A 15877-nucleotide genomic window follows, 5' to 3' on the forward strand; every position below is an offset into this window, starting at 1 on the left:
TCTTTAGTGAACATATATTTATCACAATTATTTTCTATTTAAGGGTTCAGTGTGTAGGATTTATTCAGGATTTACTGGCAGACATGGAATCCAGTACAGTAAGTGTCTTTTCTTTAGTGTATAATCACCTGAAAAGAAGAATTGTTGTGTTTTTGTTACTCTAGAATGAGCTGTTTATATCTACATTAGGAGCAGGATCTTTTTACGGGAGATAATCATGTCGTGCCGCCATGATTCTACAGTAGCCCAGAATGGACAAACCAAACACCGGCTCTAGATAAAACTTTTACATTTTCATGTCAGCCACTGTGGTTTAAAGCCGCTGTGTTGGAAAAAAAACACAGATTTTTGAACATCCTTTATTCGGTATTTAGATCACCGGTTCCTGTTGAAAAACCTTATGAACATCTGGATCTTAAATTATGACGGAAAAGAGACGAGCACAGATTATCAGGTGCCGGGCTAGTGGCTTTCTGAAATGCAAAACAGCAACACAGAAACACTGATTTGTACTGTGAAACCACTTTTTATTCAGTATTTTTACCGGTTTAAATCACCGGATCTGTTTGTTTCCGAGAGAAAAGGACCTCTGCGGATAATTCAGCTCTCTGTAAAAAAAAAAAAAAATCCTGATCAATGAACACTGAAGGAATTATAACCGGGACAAGTTTTAGTTTGGTTGTAATCTGCAGATCTCACCACTAGATGCCACTAAATCCCCCTAAATCTTAGACTCTGCTCTCTTAAACAGTAAAGACAAATGAGTATCTGCATATAAAACAGGGTTCCCACAGTCATGGAAAACCAGGAAAAGTTAGTAAAAATTATTTAAAATTTTGGAGAAGTCATTGTTTTTTGTGCAATGAGATTGTTGGTGTTATCTTCCATGAATTACGTTCCTCATAATTTAAAATAATGGCCAATTTATTCTCTGTCGTAACATAATGTAAGTCTGATATGCGTTGATGCGTGTCGCATACGTTTCTTAATTTCCAGCCCGCGTTTTGTCTCTACCCTCATGTGAAATGATGTTTTAATAGAATTTAAATCTAGCATGTCTGAAAAACACCGCCTAAGTGGGGCAAGAAAAAAAAAAGCTTACTTAGAAAAATCATGGAAAAGTTTTGAAATTTTCAATGAAATGTGGAGCAACCCTGTCAAAGTCAGCATACGGCATAAAGAGATAAAAGCTTCGGAAGTAGTTTGATTTGACCTCTTTTGCTGGAGGAAACCCGAACAATGCGGGGGATGGTTTTGTGGGAATGGGGTCTCAGCTCAGCAGCATCTCACCGTTAATTAATTCAAGGCCACTACTGCACAGTGTGGCGTTAATGTCAACTGATGATGTCGACCACCTCCCCGCAAACTCCCATCAGCAAGACTCATCGGCCGCGCTCGTCTGTCAGGGCCCCAAGCTTTCACCACAGGGGGCTTTAATGTTTGCACTCGCCCTCGCTCCCCTCACACAGGGAGAGTTAAACATTTGCAGCAGGATCACTTGTCTTAGAGGTTACTAGGTCATGTTGATATCCTGTCCTGTGGCTTCAGTCAATGGGTGGCACTGTAAGGAGTGAAGGGAGCAGTTCAATAGTTGACCTATATTTTAACACTGAAAGAAAATGACTGATGATGCTGGTTCCTCCTTTTAAAGGGTCAGTTCATGTACTTTTGAAAAATTTTTCTGTCATCCCTAAGGGTTAAAAACTTCAACAGTAATGCATCTTTCCAGAAAAGCGCTCTGTTATTGTGGATAATCAGGATTTCTCGGAGTTACTTTTGGACGAAGAAATAGTGAAAACATGGAAACTGGTTGTGTTCTGTGAATTAGTCAGTGACACGAATGTTGCTGTTGATTTTATTTTCTCCATGGTTTGAGCTCCACAGCTGAATTTTCTTTCACCTCTGTTGAACTGTGGTGGCAATGAACATTGTCTCTGAATGGCTGCGTATATGAAAATGTTTTTTTGTTAATTGTACTGTAGTTTCTGTCATTTGGTTCTCTGGTTCTGTCTGTGGTTGTGCAGTCAGTGTCAGCGGGCAGTAATATGATGCAAATGTTTTTCTTGGCCTCTTACCAACATGGACACTCAAACACACTGCAGCTTCCTTTGTCTCTGACAAATATCAACCAGATGTCACTGCTTTAATTATCCATTTATTGGGCAATGTCATGTCAAAGACCTGCTCACACCTGGTTTGACAGCAGTTCTGTGTCCCCAAACAAGCTCCCTTTACATATCCAACAGCTTTAACTCATGCAACGGTGCAATATTGTCTGCAGAGTACACACAAAAGTGTTGCATTTTTAAAAAAAATGTGAGTATAATTTTAGGGTTATCGCATCAAAAAACATGATGACATACATTCAAGGCTTCATTCAAAAAATGTAAAAAAAAAAAAGCAAAAAACATTATGTTTAATAAAGCCCTAAACTAAAGTGTCTCCACCACTATAAAACAATAGAGGGATACACACTATAAGCTCTGTGCTCCAAGGCTTAACCCTTTGAAATCTGAGCCAACTGACTTTCCTTCAAAAACATGGGAAGAAGGCAATGAGCCCTGAAAAAAACATTACCCAGAAATTAGAAGGAAATTAGTAAAGTACAGCAAAATAACCTGAAATTTAGTAACAAAACAACGAAAAATATATATTTAAAAAAAAGGACCTGAAACCTGATGCTAAAAATATAATCATTCTGTAAAATAATTCAAAAATATTTAACTATGATAATTGGAAATAAAGTAAAAAAAAACAAAAACATTTATCTAAATCTACTCATTTCTTGCTCATTGTCTTTTTCCCCATGTTTCTGGAAAAAAATCGCTTCAGTAGGGTTCAAAAGTTTAACTACATGTGAAAGGTGCCTGAATACAGCACAAAAAAAGGAAAGAAAATGGATGTGTTGATCCAGGTTTCAAAGGCTTAATAACAATTAGAGTCAGGTTTGTTTTCTTAGATGTCATCTGCAACAACATCATAAACCCAACTTGCTTGTACTTTTTACTGTACAAGTAAACTGTAAAGGCAGTAAAACAGTAGAGGCACGTGTGTTAGTGTTCACTTTTTTTAGTACAAAGCGAGCCTGTTGGCCAATGTTTGCATGGCTCCTCTATCACCTGATAGTGTTGACCAAATCTGTTTTCATGGTGACGGTATCTATTTTGCAATCAAAACAGGTGGAACTAAATGTGCATACTCCAGGATCAAACTGTTTTCAAACCAACGAGCTCCAGACAACAATGACACGATCTACAACGGCAGAACATCACTGATCTGCTGAAAGGACACCCAGAGACTGCTTGGAAACTCAACATGCACTTGAGAGCTCTGTTCTGTTTTAATTGAGTCATTTTTTGATAATGACAACAACAACAATTCATCACTATTGCACTATAATTCTGTTTTATAGCAGTCTCCACAGATGTTTGGCTGCCTGGCTCATTGGCACTCCCTTTTCCTATATTCTGCCATGCATCCAGCACCTGTTACATGTCCCTAATAATAGTAATCATTATTATCATTATTACCATCATAAACATTTGCCTTTTGGTTATAAGCAGCTGTGTCAGCTCTGCAAGCCGTCACAAGCTCCTGCAGGTAAGAGCGACCTATTTTTGCACAGGACAATAAAAGTGATTCACTCTTCAGCATATAGCAATCTTATTATGTAATTATGTAAGTCTTTGTGTCCCGAGCTTTCTGTCTCTGACTATAATAGGCCTATGATGCTACATCCCATAATCTTGTCTGTCTTACCTGCATTCATTTAGACACTGAAAACCCTTAAGCTTGTCCAGTACACAAAAAAAAGTCCAATTGGGCTGAATTTGCAGAAGGTGCACACTATAACTTACTTTTCTGCATCACATTTAATCCCAACATGTTCACTTCATCAAAATGATATAATGTTTTACGATTATGACATATAGAGAACAAGGAGTAGAGGGTTGAAAGGGTTCATGGCAGTGAAGTGGGGCATCTGTATTGTATCTGTGTTGTTAAATTGGACAAATAAACATGCTATATTTAAGACAATTACTGTTTTCTACTTTGTTTTGTTCAATCTTTTATGCATAAACTATAGTTGGGGATAAATTACTTATCAGGCCTACTGGGCACAGGCCAAGGAGCCCAAAGTGTCAGGTGTCAGACCTTCACCTGCAAATGTTACTCAAATGAACACATGTCGAGTAGGAAGATACACAAAAATAACCACAGACACAAAAAGACCTCAAAGAGACATAAAACAATAAGACACTAAATGAGGCAAAACCCCCCAAAAGACACTAAAGACAGCCAAAATGAGATTAAAAAATGACTACAAAGAGATAAAATGGCCACAAAGAGACACAAAACAGCCATATTCAGAGACACAATATGACCACGAGGAGACACAAAATGACAGAGACACAAAACGACCAAAAAAAGACACAAAATGACAACGAAGAGACACAAAACGACCCAAAAAGACACTAAATTGCCTCAAATTGACACAGAACAACCACATGGAGACACAAAATACTGAACCGCAGGGGGTGCATGCCTACACCATCCAATTAGATGAATATAAATTTAAAATAAAAATAAAAAAGAATAATGGATGCTCCTCAGTTATCCTTATTTGGATACAACACAAATCTGCAGTCAGCCTTAGAACATCTATGCATGGATTTACAAAAATACAGAAACAATACATGTACTCAGCTTAATGCAGCAGGTCTATGTCCCATGCACACGCCACAACACCAGGGAGGAGGCAAAACAATGTTGTGTAACTCTTGGTCAGATCCAGACTGTTTACTGCGGGACTGGGGAACATGCACTAGGTCCTCATTTTATTTTAATCTTCGGACACCCAGAGCTTCTTAACATAGAGCACCTACGCCATGTGTGAATGTGGCAAAACATGACAATGCACAAACCATACATTCCTTTATATATCATGCATTTTGTTTGTTTTTGCTACAAATTCTAACAAAAACACATTAAAACACCACCAGTCTGACCTCTAACTACACTTATATTTCCCCTCGAAAAGTGGTATATCCATCAACGCTCGTGACCCAATATGCATACCAAAATTTTAAGCACATGCCAGTTGCCGCGTGCTGTCCCTGTCTTCCTCCAGCAGCCACACCACTCACACGTGCGGCGGCTGGAGGTGCGGTGGGAACTACGCACCCACCAGCCAATCGGCGCTGTGGATGCTGCTGATTGGCTAAACCTCCCAGCCAATGAGAGACAGATGGAACGCCGCTTCAGCCAATCGCGTCTCTGTACCGACCCTGCACGTGTAGCGTCAGTTGCGTGGGTACATTTCGAACAGGTTGGAAATCTGACAGAGTAAACGAAACACGGGCCGAGGTAGAAGTACAAGGGCGGGACTGAACACAAGTACTGCCCGTAATACAGGCTGTATGTGCGGGTATTTTCTCCTAAAGATAGCAGTTAGCTTTGTGGAGGGTACTTTCTACAAGACTTTAGATTATTCAACTCGCACAACCAGCGTAACGTGCCTTCTCAAGCGCCTGCGTTTTATTTTAACGGTTTTGTGAATCTAGTTCTGCTCCGACTAGAAGGTAAGTACTCTCTTCTCTCATATTTTTACTCTTTTTAGAGAAATTTGCTGTTAATCCGACTTATAAATTGTTTAGTCGTTAACTAGAATAACGTTAATTAGCCATTTTTTGGTCGTAACTTTTAACAGATTGTCTAGCTTAGTTGACTTTCGGCATCAATGACGTAGGCCTAATACATTCAGTTTTATGTAACGTGCGTAACATAAAGGAAACATACGTATTCTCCATATGTGAGCTTTTGCACATACTCTGATCAATTGTGCGTTACAAAATTAAAAATAAACTTTACAGCTCACATTTTAAAACAGTGAAATTGTATTTTTATTTTTGTGATTTAATATTATGTTTTTATTATGTATGTTTTACATATTAATACATTAATATTTTTCCATATATTACATATTTACACTATTATTTTATTATTGTATAATATTGTATTTTTAAAAATACTTAAATACTATTTTCATTAAGTCTTTAATATGTTTATTGTATCAGAATCAAAACAGGGTTTATAACCAAGTAGGTTTTTAATAAGGGACTGTACTTTATCAGAGTAGGAAAGAGTAATATATATAAATATATATACATATATGTTAAATAAGGTACAGTCCCGAAGTGAAAACCTACTTGTTAATAAATCTGATTCTGATACAATAAACATATTAAGAGGAAATCATAAAGGCAAGTTCTGCAAAAGTCAAGAACATAAATAAAATAGAAAAATTACAATAAAAATATTAAAAAATATAGGCTATGATAGCAAAGATGTACAATAAAACTGTTTTATTGTGTGTGCAAGTTTTTGCCGAATGTGCAAAATATTGATCAGGGTCTGTGCAAAAGTTCACATATAGAGATTATGTACAATAAACCAGGATAATAGTTGACATGCAGTGGGTCAAACCACATAAAAGGGTTAAAGTGTTTGTCATTTATGTTGAGGTTGGATGAGGGTTTGTTATTTTTGTTGAGGTTATATGAGGCTTTGTTATTGTAACTGAGGTTATACGAGGTAATCACAGAACAGGGTGTAACATCAAACATCTGTCCTCAGATGACCAGGAGCTTTCTACTGGAGTCCAGAGCTTCATTTTGTGCTTCTATTCTGAGGAGAATAGACACACATTAAAATAATGCATTCCCTCCCTAGCCCCTTACCCTAACTCTAACCGTCACAACTCAGTCAGAAACTCTAACCTGAACCTTAAAACCAAGTCTGAATCCTCAAACAGGCCTTTGATTGTCTGTCTGAAGGTGAGGAGCAAAAGCCTTACTTTCCTAAAATGTCCTCACTCTTAAGGTTTAAAACTCAAATTTGTGCTCACAAAGATAAATATGTCAGTTCACACACGCACACGCACGTGTCTCCCTGCATGAGTTGATGTGCTCTTTTCCAATGTGATAATCCATCAAACTTGATCGTTTGCCTTGTCCTCATCTCGGTTCTACTGTGCTTGCTGAGACTTGGTGAAGACATTACTCACAGCTCTTGGCAGCCAGTGCCATTTCTAATTTGTACTGCGTGTTAAAGACAAAAGGATTGTGTTTGGGCACATTTGCTGGATATTGAAACAACAGTATGAATAACTCCAAGTTTATATACACCCTTTACTGTGTAATAATGGTTGATATAATGTCAATATTGGGATTCTTGGGATTCTTGTATTGGAAGCCTTAACTGCACATTTGTAAAATTTTGCACACCTGTTACTGAGTAATATTATTAGTAATATGTATCAATATCTTTTAAAAAGCAGCAATACTATATTAAAGCTAAAAGTACGGTGATCTTTCACTTAGTGAGTAACATAGTGTACTAAATGCTTAACAGAATAGTCACCAATGGGATGGGAATTTCACAGAAATGCATTGATTGGTGCAATTGGAAGATATCAACAGATTGTCTTGAGTATATATTACACATTTAATGTGGTAGAGTGGTGCAGGGGTCAGTCCAAGAAGCCAAAAGACAAAAAGCCAATCCGATTTTTCTGTTGGATTTTGAATTCTTGCAGAAAATAAACTCTGTGGCAAACAAACGTTTATGACACTTACACGTTTTGTTTAGCGATGCAGTCGGCAGAATAAAAACCAAAGGTTAGGCTATAAATGCACACCATGGTCACAGGACTTAACCGGTGCCACCACAACGAGGCTGTAAAGTCGTGTTGAAGTTGATGACGTTCAGTCGTCTCATTTAGCCTTATTTTAAGACAGGTCAAGCCTTCAAAACTCATGAGAGGGGGCATTTACTGATGTATTTTATGTCTTAGAACAAAACGTGTAGCAAAAGAAGACTCACAAACAGAACAAAAAAAAGATTCAGACTAAATCTCGCTTTGTTCTGTGTGTAAAAAGTCAAACATAGGACAGTTTTTAAGCTGTAGCTCATCCCATGCCTACCATTACAACAAAACGTGAAAATATCTTCAGTAGGGCTTGATGATATGGAGAAAATAAAAAATTATATTTTTGACCATATATGTTGATACTTCATATTTACATAGCCTAGCAACGATGTTGTAGGGTTGACTGTTCGTGCTAGGGGTCGACTGATATTCGTTTTTCAGTGCCGATACATACTATTAGTAGTGACACCGATAACCGATATTTGGAGCCAATATGCATTTACAATAAAAATGAAAAGATTTCTGTCAGTATTTAAAATTTGGAATATAACTCAAAACTTAAATGTTCAACATCATATGCAGCAAGTTCCCAGCAACTTTTTTTTTTTAAAAAGTCAAGTTAAAATGTAAATTAAAAAATGAATGAATAAAAATGGCTTCTTGAGGTTTTAAAAAGTAGAAGTTCCTCCCATGCTTTTTAATTAATTAATTTTATCGATGATCAATAAAATAAAATGCAAATACAGATAATCAACAAAATGCCAAATATTGGCCCCAGTAATCTGCCAGGCCGATAATCTGTCGACCCCTTAAATTATCATAAGAAATGTGCATATAATGCTTAAGTGGGTAAAAGCAAATAATAAAAAAGCTAAAACAGGGAGTTATGTCCCTTTATTGTAATGCAGCCTTTAAAACCAGGAAGACAATACTTCGAATATTACCTAAAATCTAAGATGATATTTTGTCTCATATCACAATATCGATACAGTATTGATATATTTGCCCAGCCTTAGGCTTGTGTTAACCACAGATTTTATTTTAGGCATCCCAGTAGACTTTAAGACTAAAATGCTAACTCATTTTCAGGTTTTAGGACTTATTCATGTGGCTCTTTATACTGCAACCCTACCTGATTTTGCTCAGTGCCTAAAGTTGTTCTCATTGAAATTCTGTTTGGACATTATTATCTCCCTGTCTCCACAGATGAATTCACTGGGCAGTTCTTCCAAATGGCCGTCTTACGACTCACTAACGTCCTCCTCGAGCTTTATCTTCAGTGAGAGCGAGCACACTGAGGATGAAGCAGACGTCTTCTCGGAGGGAGAAGGAGACAGCGGATTAAGAAAGTCCCTCTCAGGTGATGAAAGAATCACACTCCCCGGACGTTACCTCAGTTTCCCGGCTCATTCAGATCAGCTGCACTCGAGGTCTAAGATGGACCAGCCGAAACACTGCCCTGAAGAAACCAAGCGTCTCGGCACAGCCTCCTCTCCAGGAGCTGCCACGTTAGCCTCATCTTCAGCGACACCTGGGGACCTCGCCTTCGCTCAGAAAGTAAGCACCCTTCAAGTCATTTCTTTTTTCTTTTTCTTTTTTGTTTGTTTCAATATTTTTGTCAACAAAATAGATCAGTGCTCAAACTAGTCTTTGTCACTTTCTCAGTGTGCGGATTTGCAGAGGTTTATCTGCCCTTTGCTTGAGCTTCTACATGGACTGAAGGCTGGGCGCTTTGACAAAGGTATGTGGTTGAGCAATAATTATGACTTGCATTTTTTCTCAAGTTTTAGTGCATCCTGTCATTGAAGTGCCAGTTTACCTTCAGGGTAACCGCAGATTCATAAAACGTCTTAATAGGAATTGAATTCCTTAATCTCAAAATACGGCCTTAATTGTTATTAAAATGTCTTAAATCATTCTTTCAAAAGTCTTAAATATGCTAAGACACTGGAAGAAGGATAACGTGAATAATTTTTTTCACTGTAAAATCTCAGAGCAATTGGTCATATCAACTACTCAAATAATTTACAAAATGCCGCTCACGTTAACATTACGCAAAGGAACCAGCAACACTCATACATTAACCACATCCGATTAAATTACAAATTAACAAGCATTTTGTGCTCCACTTCAGAAAGTTTTAGTAGATTGTGTAACATTTTAACTTGACCAAAAAAAATGTTAAATTTTTCTTAAATTTTATTTCCAAGTGGCATCAAAAAAGTCTTAAATCTCACTTGCCTTGAGCTGTAGTAATTCTGTATCTTGACATTTGGATGGTATGTTTTTATTTCTGCAGGTTTATCCAGTTTCCAGCAGAGTGTCGCTATAGACAGATTGCAGAGGATTCTTGGGATTTTACAGAGACCTGAAATGGGGTGAGACCAACAAAAGCAACAATCCTAACATTATGACAGGAGTGGATATGGGGTTTTTGTCATTAACTTTTGTTCCTTAACGCTTTTTTTTTTTTTTTTGCAGCGAGAGATACCTCCATAACCTGCTGCAGATAGAGATGATGCTCAAAATATGGTTCCCTCGGGTGGCATTCCAGTCCACAGATGTACCGAGTCAGACCTCCACTCCCAGACTCCAACCACACTGGCACCAGAATCAGCTCCACATGCCAGTTAAGGTGAGCTTCATACCGGATGTTACCTTTGTTAAAGACTGTGCCTTCATTAAACCATGGGCATCACGACCCTTAAATATAAAAATTACAGTACTAAACTTATCTTTTAAATGAAAATTGGATTTTTTAACAACCAAGCATCCATGTGGAAAAAAAATAAATAAATAAAGAACAGGCAGGAGAGGGGAGCAAGAAGATGAAATGAGGAAAACTGCCCATTTTTTATATCTTGTGTTTGTGTGTCCTTTTTTTATCATTCTGTGTTTCCTCTCTAACAGAAGCACAGAGATTGTGGCATTTGACCATTAAAGCATGTAAACAGGTTTTAGTAGATGTCCAAAATACAAGTATGAACCTAAAAAATTAGCATTACAGGTCCTCTTTAAAAATATTATTCAGTAGATGATTCTGAGTGTACAAGCTTAAACTCCCCAGACTCGCGTCTGTGATTGATTCAGTTTAAAAGACTGGTTTATTAAATCTCGGGTTTGATTTAATATTCAGAGTTGTGACGAACTGAACCTTTGCTTTAAGACCTTGGTTTGTGATGGCTGTTATTTTTGGTTATACTGTCCCGTTCCAGAAGAGAAAACTGAGCTGGTCAGACCCCGATGACTCCAGTCAAGTCCCAACCAAGCAGCTGAAGCACCATGAACACGAGAGCTGCCGGGCCACGACCCCACACGACGCCGTTTCCACGTGTCTACCTGGATCACCCGAAAAACAGAAAACTCCAGAAGAGTCCGTTGAGGCGGCCGAACAAGTATTTACATACAGCACTGGCACGTCAGGCAGGCCGTTATATTTGTGTAGCAAGAGAGAAAAGATTTCTCTGCTCTCCCCGCGTGAGAGTCCAGCTACACAGGACAGCTCAGTGTCCTCAAGTGACATCATAACCACAACTGAATCACCTTAGCTGGCCTTAAGTGACCTTGCTCCCACATGGAGGTGCCACTGCATGCCCGCCTCAGTGCAGGCAGAGGGCGGACTTGCTTACATAAAGATTAAGTTAGGCGCAGAGCCAGTCTGCAACGGCCGTGAGGCATGTAACACCAGAGGAGGAGGAGGAGGAGAAATACAGAGAGACACTTATTAACCCTTAACCATCCAGTGGGGTTTATGATTACACCAGAGTTCTTGCACTATACTACGAGGAAGTGTTTATTGTCTGTGAGAATATCACTTTTTATATTCATTGACTTTGACTAAGTTAAAATAATGTTTGAAATACTTTACAAGTGTAATGCTTAAAGCAGTTTGTGCTCCGATTTGTTTTTGTTTTTTTTTTTTCATATCATGGAACGCAGCCCCTACAGGAGCAGCATAGGGTTTCGTAACACTGGTGAAAAACAGACAAAAAAACAAAAAAAAAAACAACCCAGATATCACTCTTATGTAAGTGAGAAAACACAGAAGATCATTGCTGGTAGAGTTTAAATCTGGAGCCATTAGTCAGTGTTCCATAAAATAATATTTCAAGAAAAAAAATCCCCCAATTCATTTCTTATATGAGAGGATGTGATAAGATCTTTTGGTTTTACTCTGTGGTCCAGCAACTTTTGATTGCCATTTTACACTACTTTTTTTTTTTTTTTTTTTACATTTTAGAGACCAAATTATTAAAAGATGAATCCACAAAATAACTGGCAGCTTAAAAGCATACTATGCAGGATTTTCTTTTAAAATATATATACTCTTAAAAAAGTAATCTCTCTCTTAATAATCACTCATGACACACCAGCAATGTGTGGTGGAGTCTGTATCCACAGAATACCTGCTTTCTGCTTGTATTTTCTTATTTTCTTCTTATTTGTTTGGGACATTTATCGCCAAAAGCAGCGTGAGGTCAGGATTCAAATCTTTCCCGCGGAATGACAGTATACGTGTGGCGGTAGCTGATGATGAGGCGGAGACTTTTATTTTTTGTTTGTTTTGTCTTTTTGCGTTTTCTCACCTTAAAATCTGATATTTTGCGGGCCGATCGGTTCACAGCTGATCAGATCACATCAACAGATGAGAGGAGCTGTTTCACTTTCGACGCCTGACGTTCTGCTTCACCACCTCTGCCCCAAGTGCGCTATAAATAACCACATTTTATAGATATTTTTATAGTGCTGCTAATTAACAGTCCAGCTCCTAAAATGTATTTGTGGCTGCGGATGATTTAGAGGGCCATGGGTTGGAATCAAACCTGCAACCACTGCAGCAAGGACATAACCTTTGTGCATGAGGCTCCCGCTCTACCAGGTCAACTACTGGGTGCCACAGATAACATTATTTCTTGAATCCACTGCTTTGTTCTCATTTACACCATTTTCATTTTTGACCAGCCGGCTTTCTCAGTGTGGTTAAGCCGAGGAGTTTGAATATTGTGTTTACAAAACGTAAGCGACAGTCTTGCATAGTATGCCTTTAATTTATATCAATAATCATTCTCGAACAGTTACAAAAAATAAGAACACACATTATGAAAAATGGCATTTAGGAAGGTTAAAGTTGAATTTTGCCTGCTGATTGATTGTAACATGTTGGAGCAAAGGCATCATGCCAACATGTGCCAAACAAAACCGTTTTGCATTATCACATCATACGCACCTTACGCCACACTTGCTACTTTATTTATTTATGAGCACCTAGTGCAAACACCATTTTCTATGTAAATAAAACTAGATCTAGTTGCAATTCTAGTAAAAGAGCAAAATGCTGCATGGGAAGAACCACAATCTGATAGATCAGTAATTATTGAGGCATTTAAGGAAATCCAAGAAGCTTGGCTGGATGTTAATCTTACTCCATTAGCATAAAAAAAAACATCATATTTCATACATTACACACAACTTTCAAGTGACTTTTTTTTATATTGTAGAATGAGCATAATATATTTAATCCTTTGTTGAATAGATGTATCTGCATTTTAGGTAAAAATGAGGAAAGGTTACACCATTTGTTAACATAAAAGAGTTGTTATTTATTAAAGATCTGTTTAAGAGGATCAGTACTTGAAAATGTTGAGGTACTTGAATCGGAGACTTTGTGTCATTTTGGCACTTTGGATGGAGCTAATTGAAAAGCATGAAAACTAAATTTAGCTCATTGTTTGCACAAAATGCCCCGAATATGTGTCATTGTGAAGAGAAAGAACAGCTTTTGTGTCCCATTTAAAATGGATTTGTGTCATGACTTGCTGTCGTAAAATCTTTATCACTCAAAGTGCTTTATTATTATTATTATTATTATTGATTTTGTAATACAGAATATCACAGAAATGTGAGAAAAAAAACAAACTCTTTCCATTCCTGAACACATCTCTCTCTCTCTCTCTTTAAAAATAACATTTGGATGTTTGCACCACCATATTTTAAATCAGATGTCATTCATGTTGAATGGTGTTTCATCTCTGGTGGTTTGTCACCAGTCAGCCTTACTAACAGACATCAAGGTAAACAAAAACTTGCGTCATCGGTCGTAGGAACAGTGTATTATTTATGAAACGATAGTGTAGTCGTCTCACCGCATATTATGTCATTGCAAACCAAATGAGCTGCTGTGTACTCGAAGATGCTGTTAGTCATTTTTATCTGCCCCTGAGTTTTGTTTATTAACTGTAAACGCGCTGGAGAACAATCGTGCAGTGTGGTGGTGTTTTGAAATGTAGCATCCAGCAGTGCAGGTTTTGCTGTGCTACGTTACACTTCTTTCATTTGTGGAAAAGGAGAAAAACTGAAAGTAGGGTAAAAATCTTATTCCCAGTTGTATGTCTCTGTTTGTGTTTCTCTCTATTTCTTTGTTTCTTATAATGAAATTGTCATTATTGGTGATTGATTGATAAATGCACATATTTTTATATATTAAATGAATGATGTGGTTCATCAAAATACAGTGTGTTTGTTGATTTCTGGAGTGAAAAACACTGACAGTCCAGGTTTGTCTGAAGTCAGTCGGATGGATCACATTTATGTGGCTTTAACATTTAAACTTTACTCTAATTCAAAGCTGTGCTTGCAGTGTCCAACCAATAGAAATCAAATGAAATGTTACCCACAGAGCGGCAGTCAAAGTTCTTATTTGTTTGCACGAGTTTGACTTTGTTTTTTCTTCTTCTTTTTTTTTTTTATAATGCATGATTGAAGTTTTATTATGCATGAGTTAAATGCAAATTTAATTAATCACTCTATAATAGCCTTTTCATAATTTCTCAGTTCATTGATTTATTATGATTAAACACAGAAAAGTCTATAATTATTTTATAATTATGCTGCCAGTACAGTTTTTAAAAACTTGCACCTCTACTCCACTGAACCTCAGCAGGAAATATTGTAGTTTTTTTCCACCACTTTTATTTGACAGATATAGTTCATTTGCACATTAATATTTTAAATATGAAACAAATTATCATCGTACAAATGATGCATTAATACTCATTAATCTGCCCAACAGAATTTAAATACTTGAATAAATAAAGAAATACTTGTTTAGCTCAGAGATCGGGGTTGGTTGGGGAAAGTGCAGGACCCTCCCTCCACCATAAAAGAGTTAGGCTATTAGATTTCAAAAACTTATGCTGTGATGATTGAAAATGAAAAGTGCAAGCACTTTATTTTTGGCCAAATTTTGAATGAGTCATTTATAAAAAGGTGATTTTGGTAAAATATCAGAATTATAAGCTTAGATTTGTTTCTGTTTTTCCCTGAAGGAAGCACTTGTCCCATGTGATGTGTCCAAGGACAGTTTGAAATTTGAAAATTCAATGACACCTTCTGTTTTAACAGTTTCTAATTTTTTAAAAATCAGCGGCAAAATAAATACAAAATACAGCCATTTAAAGATGTATGCCCCTTCCCTAACACCTCAGTGCTTAAAAAATTCAACAAACCTGAAGCGACAAGCAACTTGGTATAAAAAAAAAACACATACTGCAAAAAAACTAAAATAAAATAAATAAATAAATATATGTATATATAAATGAAAAGGGGAGAGAAAATTACCTTGAAATTATTTTTTTTTCTTAAATCTAAAATGATAATAATTTTTGTAACATAATTTAAAATATGTAAATATGATCAATTTAAGTTGTTATCCCTAGCTTTTTTTTCTTCCTTTTTTCCCATACAGTTTTCCCAAACTTTTTAAAAATAATTTTCTAAATCTACAAATTTTTTGCAATTTGTAGTACATCTCTTACCAAGTTGCTTATTGCCCCCCATGTTTTTGAAAGAAATTCTTTATCTATTCATTTATTTTTATCTTTCTATTTAAAAGTTTGCCTCTGGTGTTTCCTCACTTATGGTAGCGTCTCTGGCTTTAGTTAGTGCTGTAAGTAATATAAAAATAGTCTGACTGATTGATTGACCGAAAAAAGCACTTTTGATTCTAATTCTGATTTTCTTCCTTCACCACTAATAACCATGGACGTATTATAGTGAAATGCTAATAACACGCAGCAGGTGGCGCTGGCAGACGTTACCCTCCGCGGCGCTGGGTGGCGCCATAGTCGTGTCGTGTTTGCGGAAGTGTCCTTCATCCCTCCACCAGCG

At 37.0% G+C, this 15877-nt stretch overlaps 1 protein-coding gene across 1 annotated transcript; it reads left to right on the forward strand.

The window, feature by feature from the left end:
- Window positions 1–5334: 5334 nt before the first annotated feature.
- Window positions 5335–14218, forward strand: ciarta (circadian associated repressor of transcription a). Its single transcript, XM_042507229.2, has 6 exons — window positions 5335–5582; window positions 8918–9268; window positions 9377–9452; window positions 10011–10089; window positions 10193–10346; window positions 10927–14218. The coding sequence occupies exons 2-6, from the start codon at window positions 8918–8920 to the stop codon at window positions 11257–11259; spliced, it is 993 nt and encodes a 330-aa protein (XP_042363163.2). The 5' UTR covers window positions 5335–5582; the 3' UTR covers window positions 11260–14218.
- The last annotated feature ends 1659 nt before the right edge of the window (window positions 14219–15877 follow it).

Source organism: Plectropomus leopardus, chromosome 17 (assembly GCF_026936395.1).
Source record: "Plectropomus leopardus strain MGB_pleo_1.0 chromosome 17, ASM2693639v1, whole genome shotgun sequence".
NCBI classification, from domain to species: Eukaryota; Metazoa; Chordata; class Actinopteri; order Perciformes; family Serranidae; genus Plectropomus; species Plectropomus leopardus.

Excerpts from the sequence above, each read along its gene's own strand:
- ciarta (XM_042507229.2), top strand. The coding sequence starts at position 8,918 with ATGAATTCACTGGGCAGTTCTTCCAAATGGCCGTCTTACGACTCACTA. Across the intron at positions 9,269-9,376 it reads ACCTCGCCTTCGCTCAGAAA|TGTGCGGATTTGCAGAGGTT; the intron begins GTAAGCACCCTT and ends TCACTTTCTCAG. Across the intron at positions 10,090-10,192 it reads TTACAGAGACCTGAAATGGG|CGAGAGATACCTCCATAACC; the intron begins GTGAGACCAACA and ends TTTTTTTTGCAG.